A 22,249-nucleotide genomic window follows, 5' to 3' on the forward strand; every position below is an offset into this window, starting at 1 on the left:
TTGGGAAGAAAATGGAGCACAAATTAGTCAAAGTCAATTTCCATACCCCTAAGACAAAACTGGAAAAAAAAAAAACTAGGAGAGAGAACCAAAACAGAAGAGTTAGAGCCTTGAACAGTTAGACCCTTAAACAGATCATTGAGCGGACAGTGTTCTGTTCCCTTTACCCTGACCTGGTCTGGGCAAGTGCCTGGTCCTGAAGAGGGACAATAGAAGTGGCAGGGGAAATGAGGAAATATGAGAAGACTCTGACCAGTATCAGCCCCTGCCCCACTCCTCCTGCTACTGCCTCCCTGGTGGGCAATACCACCACAGACAAGGCTTCTTGGGCTCCTGGTCCATGGTTTGTGGTGCCAGCGAAGAACATCTACCTGACAAAATTATCTGGATAGCAAATGGCTTGAAAGTTCCCCCAGATAACCATGGAGTTAAGGGCAAAGCCAAGTATTTCCTAGGAGCCCAAGAGAAAAGCTGAGAGACCTAGATATGAACACTTGTGTGTGTGTGTGTGTGTGTGTGTGTGTGTGTGTGCGTGCGTGCGTGCGTGCGTGCGTGCGTGCGTGTGTGTGTGTGTGTGTGTGTGTGTGTGTGTGTGTGGTGGGGGTAGGGGCTGGGAGGAACCAGGGTGCTGTATGTGGAGAGGACACTCAAGGAATTTGTTCCATTCAGCTGATGTCAATGTGGCTGATGAGAAACCCCAAGTCTTTCCCCCATCCCATGCCAATGGGTCCCTAAAGCCCGCTGAGTCTCTACAAATAAACACTGCAGGTTCAAGTCCCGCATAGGTGATTATCCATCCTAGAAGGTGGGCACCAGGCTCCTCACCCATGCACTCACCAGTAACCAGCTGCCTTCAGAGTCTGCTGCTCTTCTGCAATGCAGCAATGCAGGCGCCGGCTTTTTCACTTCACTCTTAGGAAGCAAAAGCTCAGGGTAGCAGTATGTAACAAGCCCATGATACATCACAAGAAACCCTCCCAAGGACCAAAAGCTCCTAATTCATACAGATCAAACCTGACAGAGGAATGGGGAACAGTGTTGCCCTACCTTGTCTTTCCTCTGCATTTGCCTAGAGCAGTCTGCTTTCCACTTGAGGGGATCTTAGTGCCTTTACTCCCTGCGATGCCCTCTTGTTACTTCCCCACTGCAACGGCAGCTCCAGTCTCCACAGTCAGTCAGTTAAATACACCTCGATGCTCTCTCCTCTCTAATCCACACCTATAGGTCTCTCCTCCCAGTCCAGGAACACTGTAGAATTTCACTTCCCTTTAGTTAAGCTGATCACGCTCTGCCACCTAACTCGATTTTGGTAGTAAAATGCAGGCTGGAGTGACAGCAGCAGTAAACTGCAGTGTGTGACATGTCAGTACTGTCCTCCTCATCACCGGAACTGATGTATTCCAGGAGGAGGAGATTCTATTCTATCAGCAGACTTCCCAGAGAAGGGATTCCCAGCCAAGGTGCAATGTGGGTGCAGACACATAGGGTGGGGACATGGGATAGCAGTAAAGCCATCATTTGTTAAGTGAAGTCACTGGTGGCTGCTGTCTCATGCTCTACCCATCCTAAGACATGGCTTGGGAGATTGCTGGGCCTAGGCTCTCATATTGCTCCTCTGAACTCTCAATACATGCTACTGCAAATGGCTGCTGGTCTCCAAAAACCAAGTGCAGCCTCTTGGAGTGAACATTCATTGCCTCTTACATCCAATTGATTGAATGTTGAGAATAATCAGAAAATATGTAGACCTGCTCTCCAAAAATTTATATACAGTACTGTATTATCCAGGAGGGTTCTACAGAAATATTTGTCAGATGACACTGATCATAACTTCAAGAGTAGGACGCAGAAGCACAGAATGATTGTGAGCCACGGCCAGCAGATAAGGGGATGACCAGGTAGGATCAGTTCAATGCCTCCAGGCTCCCCTGCCCACACAGGCTCCAGTTCCAATGAGTGGAGACTTTTCTAAGCTGTTGGCTTACTCTTCAATTTTAACAGTGCCTTAAACTTGGACATGAATGTGTTCATTCTCTGAAATAAAACTGTAAGTACAGTGCCATAAATACCATTTTCAGAGTTATCTCCACATAGCTCAAGAGGATGAGAGGGCAATGTGATTGATGCTTAAGTCATCCCCTCCCTCCCTCCCTCCCTCCCTCCCTCCCTCCCTCCCTCCCTCCCTCCCTCCCTCCCTCCCTCCCTCCCTCCCTCCCTCCCTCCCTCCCTCCCTCTCTCCTGGACCATCTTTCCTCCCAAAGGTGCTTTGGCAGACACTAATATGTTCCTGTGCATCACTGAGGAGAGAAGCCACATAGTAGTCTGAAAAGTGAGGCAGGTATTGAGAGACAGGCTCATGCCCAAATGACCCACCCCATCACTTGCTACCACAGGAAGCCTTTACTTAACTACTAAGGTGCTACGTTTTCTCCAACTTCAGAGGACAGCTTAATAGTAATTATAACTAAATAGCATCATCTTTATTATGGGACTCAGGACAAGGGCTGAGAGACACAGTGAGCACAGCACAGCACACTTACCATTCAAACTGTCCACGCCACCCTCCATTGTTGGGCTCTCAGTCGGCTTCCTGCGTAGATTGTCCTCCTTTCTAGCGGGCAGTAAACTCCTTGAGACATGCATGTCCCATTTTTCTTTGTAGTTCCTCTAATGTATGTTTTTGAGGGAAAAATAAATGGCGTCCATACAATGAGTGTTTGGAAGCTCATCAGAAGCTGTTGAGCCCCGCCCCCTACCCCCAAGAAAACTGCAACCAATGCTCTATGTGCTGTGTGACAAGAATTCTTCAGTTCACATTGCCAGCATCCATCTGCAATCTGACAACTGCAATCTGAGTTTGTTGAGGGCACGGGTCACATCTCACCCAGCACTGTGTCCACACATTATCTAAGCACATGTTAAGAAGCAGTTGCTGACGACTGTAACCAACCTCTTCACCTCAAATTGACATGGTGAGGCCCCAGTGTGATTGGATTTAGAAATGAGTGGAGTTTTGGGAAGGTATCAGTGGGATATGAGGTTATGAGGGCCCCAGTAACCAGGCTGTGCCATTGTAAGAAGAAGGAGAAATTCCAGGGCATTTTGTCTCTGTAGAAAGCAAGGGAAGGCCATGAGAGACAGAGCTGGAAGAAAAAGAGCCTTGAGCCAAGTCAGCTGATCAGAAGTCTTGATCAGAAACCTCTAGATCCTACAACTATGAGAAAATAAACTTCTACTTCTAAGCTACCTGACCTACAGTAGTGTAGTGATTAAGACATGAATATCTGGTACATTAATAAATGGACAAATTTTAACAAAATCTTGTCTCTACTCAGTAGCCCTAAAACAAATGTCAGTCTTTAGATATTGATTTTATTGAGGGAAAGTTTCTCGGAGTCATCAAACAATACAGCTGGACATTATAATAACCCCACTGACAGATGACCTTCCCACCTTTGGCCATTTGTGAGCACACAGAGTTGTTATTCAAAGGCCATTAAGCAGGTCACACTGCAGAAGAGGCCAGTGGTGAGAAACAGCAGTTACTGGCCAGAAAGAAGATGAAGCGAATGATTAGCGGCCCAGAGGACAGCGCATTATTCTGTAAGGGATTAAGGTAAACATATAGCTGCCAGATAACCCTCTCCTGACAGGAGCTCTGTATGCCTTGGCAAGAAGCACCGCACAGCAGTAGGAAAGTGGCTTCCTGCTGGGATAGCAATGGAAAAAGTGACCTCACAGAGGAATTCAGCACAGAAATGCTCTCTGAACAAGAGATGAGACCTCGAGTAAAGCTTTAAGTTGTTTGGTTCTAGGCTTATAAAACTGTAAAGATGGTCCAGTCAACGAATACAGATTACATGAGAACGCTGTTACACGCTTGCTCCTCTGCTGGAATCTTTGAATTCACAAGTGTCTCTGCGCCCATGTTCTCTACAGCAGTCCTAAGGTGTGGAGAGAGTCTTCTAAAGCCATCCAGGCAGGAGAACAAAAGAAATCAGTCAGGAGCTATTGGACCTGGGTGACTTCACGCTGCCCTGAGCCTTCCCAGCAGAGGGCACAACAACCAGGAACTCGGGGGAGAGCAGGCAGAGAGAAATCCCACAGTCTTTTCCTCTCCTTCCAACTGGAAAGAAGGAAGCAAGCTTAAATGGAATACAGCAGCGATTCACGTTGAGCTTAGGCACTGTGTGCTAGTTAACTAATCCTGAATCTCACTGAATAAATCAGGCTTTTGCAAGCAAAAATGAAATGCATATGGATTGAGGGGGGAAAAAAGTCTCTCCTATTCACCCCTTCCCCCAACAGGCTTTTGCTTTTAAATATAGATTTACATTTTAAGCAAAGCCTGACTCAACTCCCATATTTAATGCCGGTAGTGTGTAATTTTAAAGGTCTGTCAGAAAGAGGGGGTGTGGGCACCCTTATTTGTACTTTTATTTATACCACTTCCCACAGATTGAAACAATTCGAGAACTCTTCTCAAGAAAAACCACAAGCTAATTGGAGCCTGCAGTCTGGAGATGCGCTTAGTCTACAGCACCCTCTGCTGTCCATGTGGACTCCAGGCAAAAAGCAAGGCACTGTCCTAAGACCCAAGTCTACATACAGCATGCTTTGGTGTGTTTTTAAAAGAACATGGTTTCCCGTTCTGTTCTTCAGGACTCTTGCTATCTAATGGAAAGGTCTTAGGTAAACTCAGTTACAAAGTTAAACAGGCCACTTCACCGAGTTGTTTCACTGAGATGAGATGCTTCCCTTTCCTCCCTTCAGACTGTCGGGGCATTGCTCACATTAGCAGGCATCTAGCTGGCTCTGGCAGAACAGCTTTAAGCCACAGAGCATTCTGAAATCAACAATCCAAACTGCACAATGAAACTGAGTGCCGGCCTTAGACCTAAAAGGCCATTTTGGTCTTGTTACCTAGCTCTGACTCAGTGATCTCACCTTTTTATGTTGTTTTGTTTTGGTTTTGGTTTTGGTTTTTCAAGACAGGGTTTCTCTGTGTAGCCCTGACTGTCCTGGAACTCACTCTGTAGACCAGGCTGGCCTCGAACTCAGAAATCCACCTGCTTTCTTTCTGCCTTCCGAGTGCTGGGATTAAAGGCGTGCGCCACCACACCCGGCTGTTTCTGACCTTTTTAAGCTACACGTTTCTGTATGAAATGTAGATTGCTTTCTCCAGCACCAAAACGAAAGAATTCCTTACATGCAGTCCAATACGACCCAGTAGGAATTAAGGTTAGAAGTTATACCTTATGACTCTTGGATCTGGAACTGCCACACTGGAGTGGCAGAAACACGTTCTTCAAGCCTTCTGGGGCAGCAAAGGGAATCTGAAGTTGTGAAAGTCTTTCATCAAGAAAAAGTGGGTCTCGGGCATGGTCAAGAAAGCGCAGGTCAAGTACAGACCAAGAAAAGCCTGTTACACTCCGCATACTACTTCCAGCTTTTGTCTGGTTAGGTTTTTTTTGTTGTTGTTTTGTTTTGTTTTTTTGTTTTTTCCCATTCCTTTCACTACTACTTCCTAATGAGCCATGAGATCTGGTGTAGGTGGAAACTGTGACTTACTTCTAATTGAGGAACAAGGCAAAAGAGACGGGAGACCTGTGACATGAGACAGTAGGTCCAACCTGCTGACTCTCTTGGCTTTGAGAAAGCAACCAGTTGTGCTGGGATAGCCCATTTGACAAGGCACAGAATGCGGCCTCTACCAAACCCTGAGAGGCGGAGTGCATCACAGACACAGGAAGCTGCCACAGGCAACAACAGGCTGAGAGAGGAAGCGCATCTCAGTGGCACCTCAGTGAGACAGCAGCCCAGATCATAAAAGTGCTGTTATAAGGCTGGCTACACTGCTACCTTTAGCATGCAATGATGGATGATTACGACAGATTTCAAGATATTTTTTATTTTAAACCGTTTTATTATAAAAGTAATACAAATGACAAATGAAATGTGGAGAAGGACAAAGGCATCCACTTGCTGCCTGCCATCCTACTGAGACCACTATCAGTAATCTGATTGTCACTTTCATAGCCTGGCGTGTCATTCACACCCATGACCACGTTAATGCTCTTGTGTCCGTTTTCTTGCTGTAGCGTTTTCTCCGTACCACTCACTGATACCTGTCTATCGACTACGTGGGATGGCAGAGGCACTGCCAGGCTCCACAACTCTGCACGTATCCTTGGTGTAAACCCGCATGCAACTGTACTGTCTCTGATAAGAAAGTTCTAGGCTAACTATATTTGCAAGCAATATAGTGCTTCCATCGGAGAAGGCTTTATTCTGAAAGGAAGTTTATGGGTTGGGACTAGCTAAGTCAGCCCTGACTACCTCTGAGATAAAAGACGAGCAGCTCGCTGAGGAGCCTCACATCCAATCTTTCAGAACTGAAGTCAGCACCAAGAAGGGCAGATGTCATCTTCTAAGAGAAATATTCTGCAACACAGAGGAAGAAGGTCAGAGTGCAACTAATAGACAGCACATGCAAGACTAAAATTATAAAGATATTTAATGTAACTATCACACTTAGGTGGACAAATGCTGAGCAAGCAAATACCAGACATGTACTAAAATGTTAGGGACAGAACGTTAACTCAGGGTTTTCTCAGTAAGCAACTGACTACAGCCGTTACTGGCCTTTGCATTTCACTCCAGCTACTTAGATGCATGACTGCACAAAATGCTCTGGAAAAATGGGATATTCTTCACAGAACAGGAAAATTAAATTATTTCTTCAAAAAACAGCTAGGAAAAAGCGGCCTTTTCTTATCTGAGGAATAAAAACCAAGCCTTTTTTGCCTTGAATTTCTCACATGGCAAAAGAAGTAGAAGCCTGATCCACACTTGGGGTCAGGCCACGCCTCTCTCTCCCATTACTGTTTCCTGTGAATCACTTCAAAACTGACCTGAGGGTCTGGCAGCATAAATCCATCGGTAAGTTTATAATAGACTATTGTGGAATCTGACTCCACTATGGCCAAAGTAAAAGACATCGGCAGTTCTGGATCGCCTTGCAACTTTCTAGACGCCTTCAAGATTTCCCTTATCCTGAAAATGAAGACAAAGTTTGTTTGAGACTCATGGTTACTCAATTAACAGTAAGACCAAACAGTATAAGTTCTTGAGGGAAAGGTAGGACATGGCATCCAAAATGCTAAGGCCATGTCTGTAGGCTCAAATGGGAACATCTGAAGCTGTCCTCTCACACAGACACCCTAAGAAAGGCCTACATACTGCCTTTTCACTCTCTCCGGGTTAGCTGAGTCTGAAACCTATAAAACAACAACAACTACAACTACAGTGTTCTGTGTATCTAATTGGCTGAGGACCATAGATGTTAATTTTCCTGTTTTCCAACTTGGTTACTTACTGAAACAAAGTGACACTTGGGTCTATTATTTTAAACAGATTAGAGGGCTGTTGTGATGGAAGACACCTGTACTCCCAGCCTGGGAGACTGAGGCAGGAGAGTCACAGGAAATTAGAGAGAAGACTAGTTTACAGAGTTCCTGGTCAGCCAGGGCTTACACAGTGAGACCCTAACTCAAAATATCTGAAAAGTAATGAACTGACTGTAACAAACGCGCCTCTTGCTTTTCCATGGGGTTTATAACCACTGCCTTGACTATGTAACTCCCCATTGGTTACCCACTGGCCCAGCGGTGCTCCTGTTGTTGTAAGGCCTGTTTTTGGTTTGTCTGTCCCAAGTCAATCAGAGGAAGCCACATTAGAGTCTTTTATGTTAACATTCTCAAGACTTCTGATATTCCTTTATTCACACTATTCTCTGGCATCATTTCCTCACTCAAAAGTTAATTCCATTCTCCCCTTATTTGTTTAAATTGTCAAATATTGCTCGTTAAAAATTATTTCTGTATGTGAGTGTTTTGCCTATACATATCTATCTCTCACGTGTGTGCGGCGCCCACAGAAGAGGGTGTTGGAGCCTCTGGAACTGCAGTTACCAGCCAGCTGCCATATAGGTGCCGGGCATAAAACCAGAGGCTTCTGCAAGAGCAACACTGCTCTTAGCCGCTCGCACTGCTTCTTCCTCAGTATACAACATACACAGAGCCTAGTCAATGCCCATAAACCCTGTAATGGACACGCTGAAAGTAAATTTCTCTAAGTATGCTGTACTGGCTAGTTTTGTGTCAACTTGACACAGCTGGAGTTATCACAGACAAAGGAGCTTCAGTTGAGAAAATGCCTCCATAAGATCCAACTGTAAGGCATTTTCTCAATTAGTGATCAAGGGGGAAAGGTCCTTGTGGGTGGGATCATCTCTGGGCTTGTAGTCTTGGTTCTATAAGAGAGCAGGCTGAGCAAGCCAGGGGAAGGAAGCCAGTAAATAACATCCCTCCATGGCCTCTGCATCAGCTCCTGCTTCCTGACCTGCTTGAGTTCCAGTCCTGACTTCTTTCAGTGATGAACAGCAATGTGGAAATGTAAGCTGAATAAACCCTTTCCCCCCCCAACTTGCTTCTTGGTCATGATGTTTGTGCAGGAATAGAAACCCTGACTAAGACATATGCTTAACTGGCAAACTATGGTGAGATCAGGACAGAGACAAAAAAGAAAAGGAAAGGAAGGGAGGGAAGGGAAGGAGGAAGAGGGAGGAAGGAGGAGGAAGGGGGAGGAAGGAGGAGGAAGGGGAGGAAGGGGGGAGGGGGAGGAAGGGGGGAGGGGGAGGAGGAGGAAGGGGGAGGAAGGGGGATGGGGGAGAAAGGGAGGAGGAGAAGGGGGGAGGAGAAGGAAGGGGGAGGAAGGAGGCGGAAGGGGAAGAGGAGGAAAGGGGGAAGGAGGAGGAAGTGGGAAGGGAAGAGGGAAGGGAAGGGGGAAGGGAAGGGGGAAGGGAAGGAAAGAAGGAAGGGAAGAAGGAAGGAAGAAAGAAAAGAGAGAAAGAAGAGAGAGAGAAAGAAGAGAAAGAGAGAAGAGAGAGAGAGAAGAGAGAGAGAGAAGAGAGAAAGAGAGGAGAGAGAAAAGAGAGAGAAGAGAGAAAGGACAGAAAGAAAGATCTTGTTAAGACAACTGTATTCAATTTCTCTTTTTTAAACATTATTATTTTTTAAATTAAAGGTAGGTGAGTATTTGTGCATGTGTACACCTGTATGTGTCTATGTGTGTGTGCTTCTGTATGTCCATGCATGCCTCTGTGTGTTTGTGTGTGTGTTCGTGTGTGTGCTTCTGTGTGTGCACATGTGCACATCTCCTAAGGTGAGGTGGTGACCTGGGCGAGGCACGCACATCTCACACTGCCAGTGAGGATGGAAACGTCCACTGCATTGACTGTTGTCCTTTCAGTCTCGGCTCATACTTGTTTTCGGAATCCTCAACACCAAAACATTCTTAGATTAGAGATTTAACTCCAGAGTTGTAAAAGAGGTTTTGTTCTCAGAGCTAAGGGAAATTACTGCCAACTTAAATGGAAGTTCCCATCTCCGAGCTCCTGTTTATCCCACTTGGTGCAGTGAGTGGGAAAACTACCAGTGTGTCTTCACAGGGATAGAGGACAGAACGGTGCCTAGCTACTGCCTGACCACAGCTGGGCAGTTTTACAAAGTTTCCTCTTCAAAATCATGTCTAGTCTACTATGAACATGTGTTTAATATAGAGCCATCATCTCCGTAGTCAGACTTTATTCTTTGTTCCCTTTAAAGTACACTGTATAAGCTCATAAAAATACTTAAGCCAGCAGGTCATTGCTTAATTATTAAAAAATATGGATAACATCAGATGTTCTGAGGTTCTACTTTAAAAATAACATGACTGGTAAGACACACTGAAGGATAACATTGAATTTTCAATAAATGTGAAATCTTACTTAGAAACGAGAGAACTCTACATCTGAACAAGGGTTTCTTTTCTACTTAGTGAAATTTCACGGAGAAAGTCTCAACTAAAGAAAAGGGTATGTTGATAATAATCATAGCTGTTGATTATCAATAGCAAAATTTGATGCTGCTGGCAGAGTTCTCCTTTTGATAATTCTTCACAGGTGACCTCTGTATGCTGAAAATAGGGCACTGATTTTTAATAACTTAGTATAACCAAAGACAAACTCAACACCATTTGGCTATAACGTCCAGAGCCAGATTATTTAAGCCTTTTCCATAAATCTTAAATATTATTTTTCTCTAATGACCCTAAAACAAAGACAGTGGAATCTTTACAGATTTGCAGTGAGAATAAGAAACTGAGTAAAGTATTACTCTTAACTAAATGCATTGAAATAAAATGCACCATGAATTAAGAATCATATTAATTTTGATTCACAGATCCTTCTGTACTCAATAGCCAAGTAGGATACACTGTGACTCTATCTATAAAAGGCCCTGACTTCTTCACCAGCCTCAGCATGCTATAATGGAAGGCATCCCTGACAAAATCCCTGCCTTTGAGCTCTGCAATGGCTCAAAATTCACTGTGTTCTTCCCCGAGCTCAGGCCTGAAGAGAACAGGCCACCTCTGTGGGAATCAGGTCAAATGTCCCAGGTTTTTGTTTTTGTTTTTGTTTTTTTTTTTAAGAAAAACAACAACAAGGCACCTGAACTCTCAGTGGGGATTTGCTGAAGAATCAAGTGCCTGTGTGGCTAGTCACCTCACCTGGAAGTCATTTTGCTAAAATAAATAAATAAAAGATATGAGCTTACAATTTTTTTCCTTAGGGTTAAGAAAAGTGTCACTGTGAGCTGTGGCCAGAGCTGGGGTTCCATCAGCAAGCAGCAGACCCCGGCAGAGGCTGCGAGAGGACGTGTGTCCTGACTATGACGGAGGCCAAACAGTGCAGGTCATTGAATCAGTTACCAGACTTCAGGCCTCAAGTAAGTGGCCATTAAGTAAACTTACAATAAAAGCCATGCTTTCAGAAAGGAGTATTTTTAAAGAACAAAGTTGTAATTCAGAAAAAACTGTAGCACTTCTGTACTAAGGCTCAGTCAGATGTGGAAGCTCGTGTCTATAACTCCAGCACTCAGGAGAGGAAGGCGGAGGATCATCAACCCGCCAGCCTGGGCTACAAAGTGAATGCCAACATAGGCAGGGCTATAGAGTAACATCCTGTCTTGAGAAAAAACAATTAAAATACTAATAATGATTAGAAATGACGAAAAGAAACTTCTAACCTTTCATTTTGTGAAACACCGCATGGGGACAGAGGGTGAAAGGGCAGGGTACATATGGGTGAGAAAGACCGCCATGGAAGGTAAGGATACCAAAAGACATTGCGGATTGCCTCGTCAGACTGGTGACCTTTGTCAGGTAAGCAGTTACAGCAGAAAGACAGGGAAAGGTGAGATTCTGCAAACGAATGGCAGTGTCCAGACACATGCCCCTCTAACCCTCTCTCTGTAAACTCTTGAAAGGACATATGGTTAACATGCACCCTTATATTCTTTACTGTACTACCTATCAAGTCTCTGGCTCAGAAGCTTAGCCACTCAACACATACTGAGCTCTGTGTACCATGCACCAGTCTAGGCACTGGGGTTAAAGGAAAGAATGAAGTGAGGTCCCCCTCTGTGGATCTAATACCAAACCCATGATATGTTGCCTATCATTTAATGAGCCAAGAATAGTAACCTAACACCTCAGTAAGTCCAGAAGGGGAGACGGTAGCTCAAGCCACAGTAAAGAAGCTGTGGCCGCGATGGGAAGGGACTGAGATTCTGGGCGTATTTTAGAGAAGGAAAGTGTTTGATTACTTGTCATCAAATATAAGGAGTAGCAAGAAAAATATGTATTTTCTCCACCCATATACATTCATTCTTTCTCTCTCTCTCTCTCTCTCTCTCTCTCATTCTCTCTCTCCCCCCGCCCCCGTGTGTGTGGGGTGTGTGTGTGTGCGTGTGGTGTGTGTGCGTGTGTGTGTTGCTACTTCCTGACCTGCAGAACTCACAGAAGGAGCAGATGTAGGACACATCAGTTCTTCTTTGGCATGCTCATTGGTCACCTTTTAGAACACGGTAGACATATCAAGTAAAGAGTTACATATATGAGTTTGAAGTTCACAGTGCCGGTTAAAGTGGAAATATGGAGATATAAATTGTGGAGGCGTCAGTGTAGTGGTGACACTTAACCATGGGCTGAGGAGGCTGCTAGGCAGTGAGCCTGAAGAGGAAGACTGCGTCCCAGAGCACGGCAACACCTAGAGGCCAGGAACTTGGAAAGGTTCAGCAGAGGAAAGGGATGTGAAGGAGCGCCCGCACACCCTCACTAACAGCCTCTTACACCATCAGCTGGGATCCCTAATGGAAAACAAATGAACACCCCCATAGCTGACTCACCTTTCAGGACCTACTGCTGTTTCCTAAAGCCCTCGCAGTGACAAAACTCCTGCTCTGCTCTCTGCTCTGCTCTCTTACCTCTGAACCCCTTACGCTCATATCCCACTCTCCTCTTCCTTACCAGGCTGCTTCTCCTGGAGATCCTGCTGCCCCGATGGTGACTTTTTAAACATTCTTTCCGTTTCTCCTCTCCACTCCACCCCACTCCTCCACTTGTTCTCATCTCCTGACCCTTGCCCAACTCACATGCATAAATGAACTTGGACACAAAACACAGAGCCCTCACCCATGTGGGAAGCTGCTGCCTCTGCCATTAGTGCACACCCGTTCACAACCAGCCAGCCATGGCTCTCAGCTTGCTCAGGCTCAACCATTGTTTCCACCATGGCAGCTGCTGGGACCCTCCTTGTCCATCTCAAGGTCTGTACTTCTTTCAAATAGCTTGTCATCCAGGGAACACTCCAGACTCCCCACCTCCTCCTATACCATTAGACTTCTGTCTCCTCCCTCTGCAGTCTTCTGAAGTACTGTAGTCACATCCCTCTGTACATTAACCACACTGAGTGTAATCTGTTGCTCTCGACCCTGGACTCTGGGCATCCTGTAGGAAAGGTCTGTGATACTTTGTTCCCTTGACCCCAGGTCTCCACTATAAAGGAGAAAAATCAGGAGCAATCTGAAATTTACCTTCTTATCCTCTCCCCAAACCAAAACATCCTCCTATTTTGCCTTCCAATAGTCTAGAATTACATTCACATTAATTTACATGCACTGTACTTAATGGTTAAAAAATATGATTATTTACATCTTAACATTTATCATTTTAATGTAAGAACAGTAAACATAATTTTAATTTTCTCTATACAGCTCACTGTTTTAAAATATCATCTTCTCCCTGCAAATCTATTAGTTCAACTGGCATACAAATAAATAATTCATCCATTTATATTGTGTAGGAAACTGCTGTGGTATCTTGCAGGGCCAACACTAATAGCTGATAAAGTACTTGTGTATGTAATCATGTCACTTAAAGAAAAATTACTATTGGTGGTCTTCGAAGGCTATATAGAGAAAAATAACAAATGAAAAAGAACTACAATTTACTTAGTTCACTATAGGAAGAAGGAGGTGAATTCTTCTGAGAGGGTTATGGCAAACAGGATATGGCATGCCTAAATAATATAGATTAGGAAAACCAAAAATCCTAACTTTGGCTCCAATATTGTTTCACTGTACAGGAATCTTGCCAAAGGAGTCCCCTTGAACCCGATGCCCTACGGCAAGGCCGTAGACTTTCCATTTTCTAGAGGTAAGCTGGGGGACAGATGAGAGTGCTGAAGCTGCTTGCTGATCTGCAGTGACACTCGAACCAGAAGTCATGCCAAGCAAGAGGACATCTGAGTGACTCAGAGAAAGCTCTAATGTGTGTCTGGAAGGCTCCGTCCCATTTGCACTGCCCTCTAACACTGAGGAAGCTTTACAGTTGAGTCAGTGTGACAGATCAGCAATGCAGAGCTATCAGCAAGGACAACCTTTACCATCTTAAAACAAAGGAGACTGAACATGATGTGAAAACCACACTCCATAACTGTGGATTTTATAATCGTATAAAGAATCAATTCTTCCCAGTTCATTTTAACCATACAGAAGGGCTTAGATACCCAGCTATGGTTCTAGTTTCAGCCTCTTTAACATCTTACTAAACCAGTGTTTAGTCCTCAGCCTTTCTAATGCTGTGACCCTTTAAGAGTTCCTCATGTTGTGACGACCCTAACCATGAAATCACTGTCATTAATATTTCATAACTGTAATTTTGCTACTGTTATGAGTCGTAATGGAAACATCTGATATGCAAGATATCTGATATGCAACTCCTGTGAAAAGGTTGTTTGTCCTCCAGGGGGTTGTGACCCACAGGCTGAGAACACTGCATTGACACTGAACTTGAGACAGGATGTAAGGTCTCTCTAGAAGAAACAAAACACTGGTAATCAGAAACAGAAAACCCCTTTTCCCTCGTCTTTTATTCTGAGCCTTGCTGTAAGGTACTTAAAATATCTCCCCTTTACAACTACCTGTACTTAACCCTACTCCAAACACCTGAAACGCTGTAATCCTGACTCAGGTGTGGCTCTCAATGGCACAGTAGCTTTTCTTTGAAGGAGTGTGTATTCTAACAGCTGTCAATATATATGATCATGGTAAAACACTTAGTTTTAATTTTCACCCAAAGAGAAACTACCTAAACATAAATTTTACTTCATTTTCAAAATCCACACTGAAAAAGATAGGACACGACTCAAACTGACGCAGGCTTCCTTGTGGTCTCACATTGTTCTAAGTGTGTGTGTGATGGGGAGGGTGGGGTAGGGGTGTGCATAGTTGCACACATGAAGGGGCCAGAAGAGGATGCTGAATGTCTTCTTTAATTGTTCTCTCTACCTCATTCCTTTAAAGTAGACTCCCTCACAGAACCTCATTGTTTTGCTAGGCTGACTGGCCAGCAAGCTCTCAAGATCTGCCTATCTCTGCCCCCAACATTGGAGTTACAGGCACACAGCTGGCTTTTGACATAGGTGCTGGGGATTTGAACTCAGGCCCTTAGGCTTGCATAGCAAGCACTTTTACCCACTGAGCTACATCCCCAGCCTTCATCTTTATTTTTATTTATTTATTTATTTATTTATTTATTTATATTTATTTAATGTATATAGGTACACTGTAGCTGAACAGATGGTTGTTCAGAATTGAATTTTTTTTTTTAGGATCTGTGCCCGCTCTGGTTGTCCCCACTCGCTCTGGTCAACTCCGCTTGCTCAGTCCCAAAGATTTATTTAGTATTATATATAAGTACACTGTAGCTGTCTTCAGATATGCCAGAAGAGGACATCAATTCTCATTATAGGTAGTTGTGAGCCACCATGTGGTTGCTGGGATTTGAACTGAGGACCTTCAGAAGAGCAGTCAGTGCTCTTACCAACTGAGCCATCTCGCCAGCCCCCTGTCTTCATCTTTAAATCCATCAGCTCTGTGTCCTCTGGAAATCTATGAGTGTGACTCCACACACTGCTTTGTCTGGAGAAAGCGCTCACATCCATGGGCGTTACTGAGGTTATACGGACTCCTTAGATCCCTGAGACTTATTTAAGTAGAACACAAGCTGAGGACACACCATGCTAATTTATTATTTCATAATGCAAACTAAAAATTATCTAGAAAATATTGTAAATAAAAAAGAAACAATAGCAAATAGACAACTCCTATCCATCAGCCTAATATCCCCACTAATTAGAAACAGACGTTTTGCAAATTTTATTCCCCCAAAGGAAGAGTAATTAAACTACTATTTTCAGAAGGATACACACACACTCGTAGATTGCTGTAAGTAGGTGAAAGCAGGTGAAGGGTAAGGCTAGCTTATGATTGGGCAGTGGAAAAAGAAGGTGGGCTGAGAATTAGAGACTGAGGGAAGAGGGGGAGATGGAGAGGAAGAGACAAGATGGAACCTATAGGAGAGGAAGAGGAGCCAGAACCACACAGTCCTGGGAGCCATAAGTATTGGGGATTTCTTAGGTGATTAAATAATAAGTAGGATGCGTTTACCCTAAGTGTGTAGCTTGTGTTTATATCAACTGAGTTTTGAGCTCATTGTGCGGGTGTTTCGTGGGGTGAGAATTGACTAATATTAATCTGACTGATAAATTACAGGCCTCTAGAGTTTTGATTTTACCTGTTTACAGGGATTTGTGACAGCTAACCTCAAGGGGTGGTTGGCTGGGAATGTGAGCAGGATCCTCTGCAGGTTGGGGACCATGGAGACCCTAGCGGCGGGGAAACTGTGATACTAGAAATTAGCTGGTGCTAGCATGGGTGCCTTGTTTTTTTATATATTTCACACAACACACACACACACATAAAATCTTCTGAGACTGAAAACTGTGAGACATTCACACACACACACACACACACACACAACCTTCTGAGATTGAAAACTGTGACACACTACATTAACTATACTTGAATAGCTGTGGGTCTATATTAGTAATAGAATGAATTCTGCCTGTCTAGTACCAGAAACTACAAAAACAAAGCCACCCGGACCAAAGCCTGGGAAAGCAAGTAGGAAATGGACACAAAAAAGTCCAGAAATTCTGAAAAATGTACCCAGATATACAGTGACATTAAGAAATGATAATAAGCCGGGCGTGGTGGTGCACGCCTTTAATCCCAGCACTCGGGAGGCAGAGGCAGGCGGATTTCTGAGTTTGAGGCCAGCCTGGTCTACAAAGTGAATTCCAGGACAGCCAGGGCTATACAGAGAAACCCTGTCTCGAAAAACCAAAAGAAAGAACTGATAATAAGAACTGCCCAGAACTATTAACTTTTAAGAAATCAACAAATATACACTCTATAGCATAAAGAATAAGCCATGTAACTAAATCTATCTGTTTGCCACTCAACACTCAAACAGCAAGAGAGCTAATGGTTGAACTGACACAGTAGGACTGTTTGTCTACACTAAAGGCACATCCTATAACTGCACTGTAGTTGACACAAGCTACAGGTCATAAGTGCCAGCTGCCCAGTTTTACAGACTCCAGAACTCTGAATGTACACAAGAAGTTACTATTGTAAATACATATGAAACTGTACCCAGCAGGTTTAGTATACTTCCCATTTCCCTATTAATAAAGACGTTATTTATGGTGTCGTCAGAAGTGCAGAGCATTAAAAATATAGAGGGAAGCTTAGGCACTACAGTGCCTGCTGCACCAGCATGAGGACCTCAAAATCCCCACTAAAAAATAACAACCACAATAGGAGCGAGCATGAGGGCCTGTGCCTAAGATCCCAACACTGGGAAGGCAGGCAGGAGTCTCTAGAGCTCACTGGCCCTGCAGCCAAGCCTTCTCAGTGAGTGTCAGGCCAGTAGAGTCACAGTAACCATTTAATCTAAATAAGCCTTTGCCAGTTATACATGGAATCTCTCTTCTTCTATACTGACAGTCACAGTGTAAACTGACAGCAGTCCTCCCCCAGGGACACCTTAGCAGTCAGGAGGCAGGGATCAACGCCATCATGTCCCAGTCATTCCATCAGGCGCTGCCTAGAACGTGCTCATTAGTTACACATCTGCAACTGCAGGACAGCGCCAGTAGTGAAAGCCTTTCTCATCTAAAAGAACTTAGGGATATAGCAATTAGTAGGAAGAAAGCATTAAGAATAACTTAATGATGTACCTGAGGTTTCAGAAACACAAGAAAAGCCAAACTCAAAATTAATAGATGGAAAAATAATAATGATGGAGCAGAAATCAATGAAATGGAAATATAACATACAATAGACCAAGAGCCAATGACTCTAAGAGCTCATTCTTTAAAAAGATAAAACAAACACTTACTCAACATAGCCAAAGATGGCGAAGGCCTGAACTGGTAAATCTGGAGATGAAAGGATGATATTATGACAGATACTAATAAAATTCAGAGGCTCATTAAGGAACTGTTGGAAAAACCTAAATTCCAAAAGATTGGAAAATCTAGAGAAAGTTGACAGAAATATTTTCTCCCTAACTTAACAAACCTAGCAGATATAAACAACATAATAGATCCACAGAGGGCCTGGGAATGAAGCCGTGATCCCCAACAACAACCACACTCCGGCCTGACTGCACTGTGGAGGCTGGGAACTCCAAGGGGTGGTAACTGATTAAATGTCGGGGAGCTCTGTTGAAAATGAGGGGGACAGAGGTTATTCAGGAGAAAGGAAGCCCTTTTCCTCCTCTGTCATTTTTCAAACACAGGATCTCCTGCTACCTTTTAGAAATTAAAAACCTTTACTTAGAATGCCAAGCAGGAAATACACCTTAAGCTAGGCACAACAATGGTGATCATGAAAGAAAGGATGGGTGCATGGGGTTATACTCAAATTATGATGTTACTTGTTAAAGCGTACCTTAAAAATGTCACGGGGTGGATTTAAAAACTGGAACATACAACCAATGAAAGATTATTGACAAAAATATAAAAAGAACTTATAAAAGTGAAGAAAAAAACAAGAAAGAAAGAAAATCCACAAAGAGTCTAACAGGCAAGGATCTTTTAAACTAGGACAAAAGTCCTCGCTCACCTATTATGGCTGAGGGAAGCAGAAATGGGTGTAGGCACCACCGTCTGCAGCCCTTCCCCTTCGATCTCAGTGCCAAGGAGGCAGATGAGTTGTAGTTCTGGTATTCCTACACAGTTTACTTCATGCCAACTTTTACCTGAAAGAGCATCAAGAATGGACATATGCACTCATTCAAAAGCAAAGATAAGCATTCTAAACTTCTAATACTCAGCTGAACAAACTGCACTCGTAATATTACCTCCTCTCTTTGTTTTTCTAATCTTTTCCATGACCTAGTAAGTCCCAATGTAAATCAATAAAGAAATGTAAAATTAACTGGCAAAATTAATAATAAATGAAAAGATGTTTGCTTATTATATGTGAACAACCCTACATAACAACCCAATGCCCCAACCTCCCACACCCCAATAGCAAACCAATATAAACAAGCAACTTACTCTCCATGAGATCCAGGTAAACCAAGAATGCTATATAAACTTGGGTGGCATCTCCTATATCTAATTCCATCATTTCTAAATACTGAAAATCAAAACGGAATTGTTAAATAGAGAAGAAAATAATGGCTCAATATTTTCTTTCATTTAACAAATATTCACTAAATATATGCATATAAAATATATATACATATATGGACATAAACCATCTTCTGGATATAATGGAAGTTAAAAGAATGTAAGGTCTTATCTCTGCCTCTAAAAAAAGAAATCTACAATTGTTAAATACATCCATGCAGTCTCCCTTCATGCAAGAAAAACACTATCTTATCAATCACCAAAATCTAAGGATATTCAGGTCCCTTATATAAAATGCAAGAATATTTATATATAATCTGTGTAGTCTTTAAACCATCTATAGGTTATTTTAAGTGCTACATAATGTTTAGAAATAATAATAAAAGTCTGCACATGTACAATGTAAAGGATATTTTTTTCAAATGTTTTCAATTAAAAATTATTTAGCAAATCCTCCATTCTGGAGGACTAGCTATACTTAAAGCTGGTAGGTAAATGACAATTATTAAAAGCATGAGTTATAAAACAATAACAGACTAGGTCAGAGGAAGTATTCTCAGGGCATGAACTGGTGATCTTTTCATGACAGAATAGATGCAGTCAGCCTTGCAGGACTTGAGTGTATGGAGAAGCGCAATGGTCCAGTGGGAGAAATTATGGCAACCAAGAATAAGCTACAGAAAGTCAAGTCTATAAAGAATCATTGCCACCAGGAGCAGAAAAAAATTTAGATTTTCATTGGGCTACGTTATGGGATGCCTCAATTTCTCTGGCATCTAATTTGCATATAGAAAAAAATCTGCTAAATTCTGAACACCTCCTGCTCTTGAGTGGGAGTTATTTGAGCTTTAAAGAAGCAAATTACTTCTTTCAGACTTGCTAGCTGTAATAGGAAAATCCCAGGAATCTACCCCTGCAGGGAGGCCCTGGGCATCCACACACAGTGGGGCAGGTGTGGTAAGGCCCTGGCCCTGGGCATCCACACAGTGGGGCAGGTGTGGTAAGGCCCTGGGCATCCACACAGTGGGGCAGGTGTGGTAAGGCCCTGGGCATCCACACACAGTGGGGCAGGTATGGCTGATCAGATATTCCAGAACCTTGAGAGGGCAGACCTAATTGGCTGCATGATAAATGTGCAGGTTCAAAAGAAGGACTTTACGTGCCCCAGATCTCAAAAAGTGCTTGACAGTGGTACTGAGACATCACTTTGTGTTAGGCTACAAGGTCTAATTTGTTGTTCCTGGAAGAAAAAAAAAAAATCAGGAAGATTTGGTGGTTTATACAGCCATTAAGTTCAATGGGAAAAGAATCTGCAAGTAAGAAAACTGTCTAGAGGCAACATCAAACCTAGATGGAGTTTCAATGGGTTACTAATACTTATATAGTACTTTTTATGTCAGACACCTTATAAACATTACCCTATGAGGTTAAGTACTACCATTATCCCTATTTTTTAATGAAGAGAGGTAAATATACCGAGACACGTCAAAAAATTGAAACAGAACTGCGATGAAGTCAAACAAGTCAAAGTTTACCAACTTTGAAACAGAAATAAGATTCAAACTTGGGAAGTCTGAACTGGCCTCCATGTTCCTAGTCACTGTTGATGTCTTCTCTGTTTCTCTCTACATCCTCCCCTGTCGTTATGGTAACTAGTGACATTCCCACGCTATTGTTTATGGAGTCGATGATGGGAAATCAAAGAAAACACCAAGCATAGATGGGCGTGATGGCTCACACCTTTAATCCCAGCACTCGGGAGGCAGAGGCAGGCGGATTTCTGAGTTCTAGACCACCCTGGTCTACAAGGTGAGTTCCAGGACAGCCAGGGCTATACAGAGAAACCCTGTCTCGAAAAACCAAAACCAAAACAAACAAACAAAAACAAAAAATAAAAAAACCCACCAAGCTTCATGAAGTGCTGAAAGGTTCCTTTTTTAAGATTTGTATTTACAAATATTCGCTTTCCTTGATTGTTTTAACACACTTATCCGACTCAATAACTCTCAAAGGGGGGAGTTGCCATTTTATTAATGAACCAGTCCTGGAGGTCTCTGTACAGCCTTCATTCATTATCAGCAGACTGCTTGTGGCTTAACGGATACAAAGTTATCAATTTCCCAAGCAGAAGCAAGCAGAAGGTTATCCTTATTTTCCTTGAGGCCAACACAGAAAATACAATGTCAATAGTTCTCTGGCCTGTACAAGAACTTACTCAAGCTTTCCAAGAAAGAAGAAAAATTAGGATTCTGTCCCCATACAGAATCAAGATGCACACTTTGGGCCTAAGGCTAAGTGTAATACGACTGTGCCTAAATACATTATTTGCGGACTCCTAGATCTCAGCCGTAGTCCACAAACTGTTTCTGATCGGTTAGCTGTGGACTCAGCCCATCTCAGAAAGGACTACATAGTTAGGAAAACAGGTATTAATGGAGGGCTCATCAGCGGCCTCTGGGTTAAGAGTGGCCTTGGCAGCATGACAGGAATGGTGTTAATCTATACTATATAACTCATATAAACAAACAAAAATGACACTGCGGGCGACCAGTGGCCTTGCACTCGGGGGTCCCCCCCTACCCCACGCCGCGAGGCTGGCGTGCGTCCTCCGCCGAGACGCGGGCCGGAGAGGGAGCGCGGTGCCGAGGGCCGGGTCGGCGCCCTGCTGGCCTCGCGCCTCCTGACCTTAGGGTGTGTGCCCATCCAGGCGTCCTCCGGAGCCCATGTGTGGGCGCCGCCGCCATCGCGAACGGGAGCCGGGCCAGGCCCGCTACATCCCGGGGTAGGTTTGGAATCGCTGCGCTCCTCCATGCCGCCCGCGCAGAAAGCCGTGGTGCACCGCAAACCCCGCTCGGCCAGAAGCAGACGGTCCAGCGCGCGGGAGTTCCGCTTCCCGCCGCGCACACTGGGCGGAGAGTTGGCCGGGCCACGCCCTCTGACTAGGGACCGGCACCAGCGCGGATGAGCTCCGCCCCCTCCACCTTCCCTCTTCACCACCTCCAGTCTGGGCAGGTTGTAGGGTAGAGAAAGTTAACTAATAACCTGAATTCAGAATTCTTCAGCCCTTCATAAACCCGTGCTCTCTAGCTTGAGAAATGAAGGATTCTTAACCCGTCTTTGCCTTCAATTCCTGGGAGCAGAAAAAGACCCCATTCAATGCCCTGCTGTCGAAGTTTAAAATTAAAACACAGTTGTAAAGCAAGTCCATCTTTCAAGATTAGAAAAAAACATGAAGTGTTGAACGGGTACTGAGAACTAACGTAAACAAATGACTTAAAAAGCCAAAGATGTGACCCTTCAGACTGATGGGTAGGA

General features: G+C 43.8%; 1 protein-coding gene across 1 annotated transcript; it reads right to left on the minus strand.

The window, feature by feature from the left end:
* Positions 1-5,895: 5,895 nt before the first annotated feature.
* Positions 5,896-21,843, minus strand: Tsen15 (tRNA splicing endonuclease subunit 15). The gene is made up of 5 exons (NM_025677.3): positions 21,620-21,843; positions 18,860-18,941; positions 18,423-18,558; positions 6,915-7,056; positions 5,896-6,444 (listed from the first exon to the last, which is right to left on the minus strand). The coding sequence occupies exons 1-5, from the start codon at positions 21,743-21,745 to the stop codon at positions 6,424-6,426; spliced, it is 507 nt and encodes a 168-aa protein (NP_079953.2). The 5' UTR covers positions 21,746-21,843; the 3' UTR covers positions 5,896-6,423.
* Between the last annotated feature and the right edge of the window lie 406 nt (positions 21,844-22,249).

This window comes from Mus musculus, chromosome 1 (assembly GCF_000001635.26).
Source record: "Mus musculus strain C57BL/6J chromosome 1, GRCm38.p6 C57BL/6J".
NCBI classification, from domain to species: domain Eukaryota; kingdom Metazoa; phylum Chordata; class Mammalia; order Rodentia; family Muridae; genus Mus; species Mus musculus.

Bases quoted from the DNA above. Each gene is read 5' to 3' on its own strand.
- Tsen15 (NM_025677.3), bottom strand. From the start codon at position 21,745: ATGGAGGAGCGCAGCGATTCCAAACCTACCCCGGGATGTAGCGGGCCT. The intron at 18,942-21,619 runs GTCAGGAGGCGC...TTTGATTTTCAG, and splicing joins GGATGGGCACACACCCTAAG to TATTTAGAAATGATGGAATT. The intron at 6,445-6,914 runs GTCAGTTTTGAA...TCTGTGTTGCAG, and splicing joins TTATGCTGCCAGACCCTCAG to AATATTTCTCTTAGAAGATG.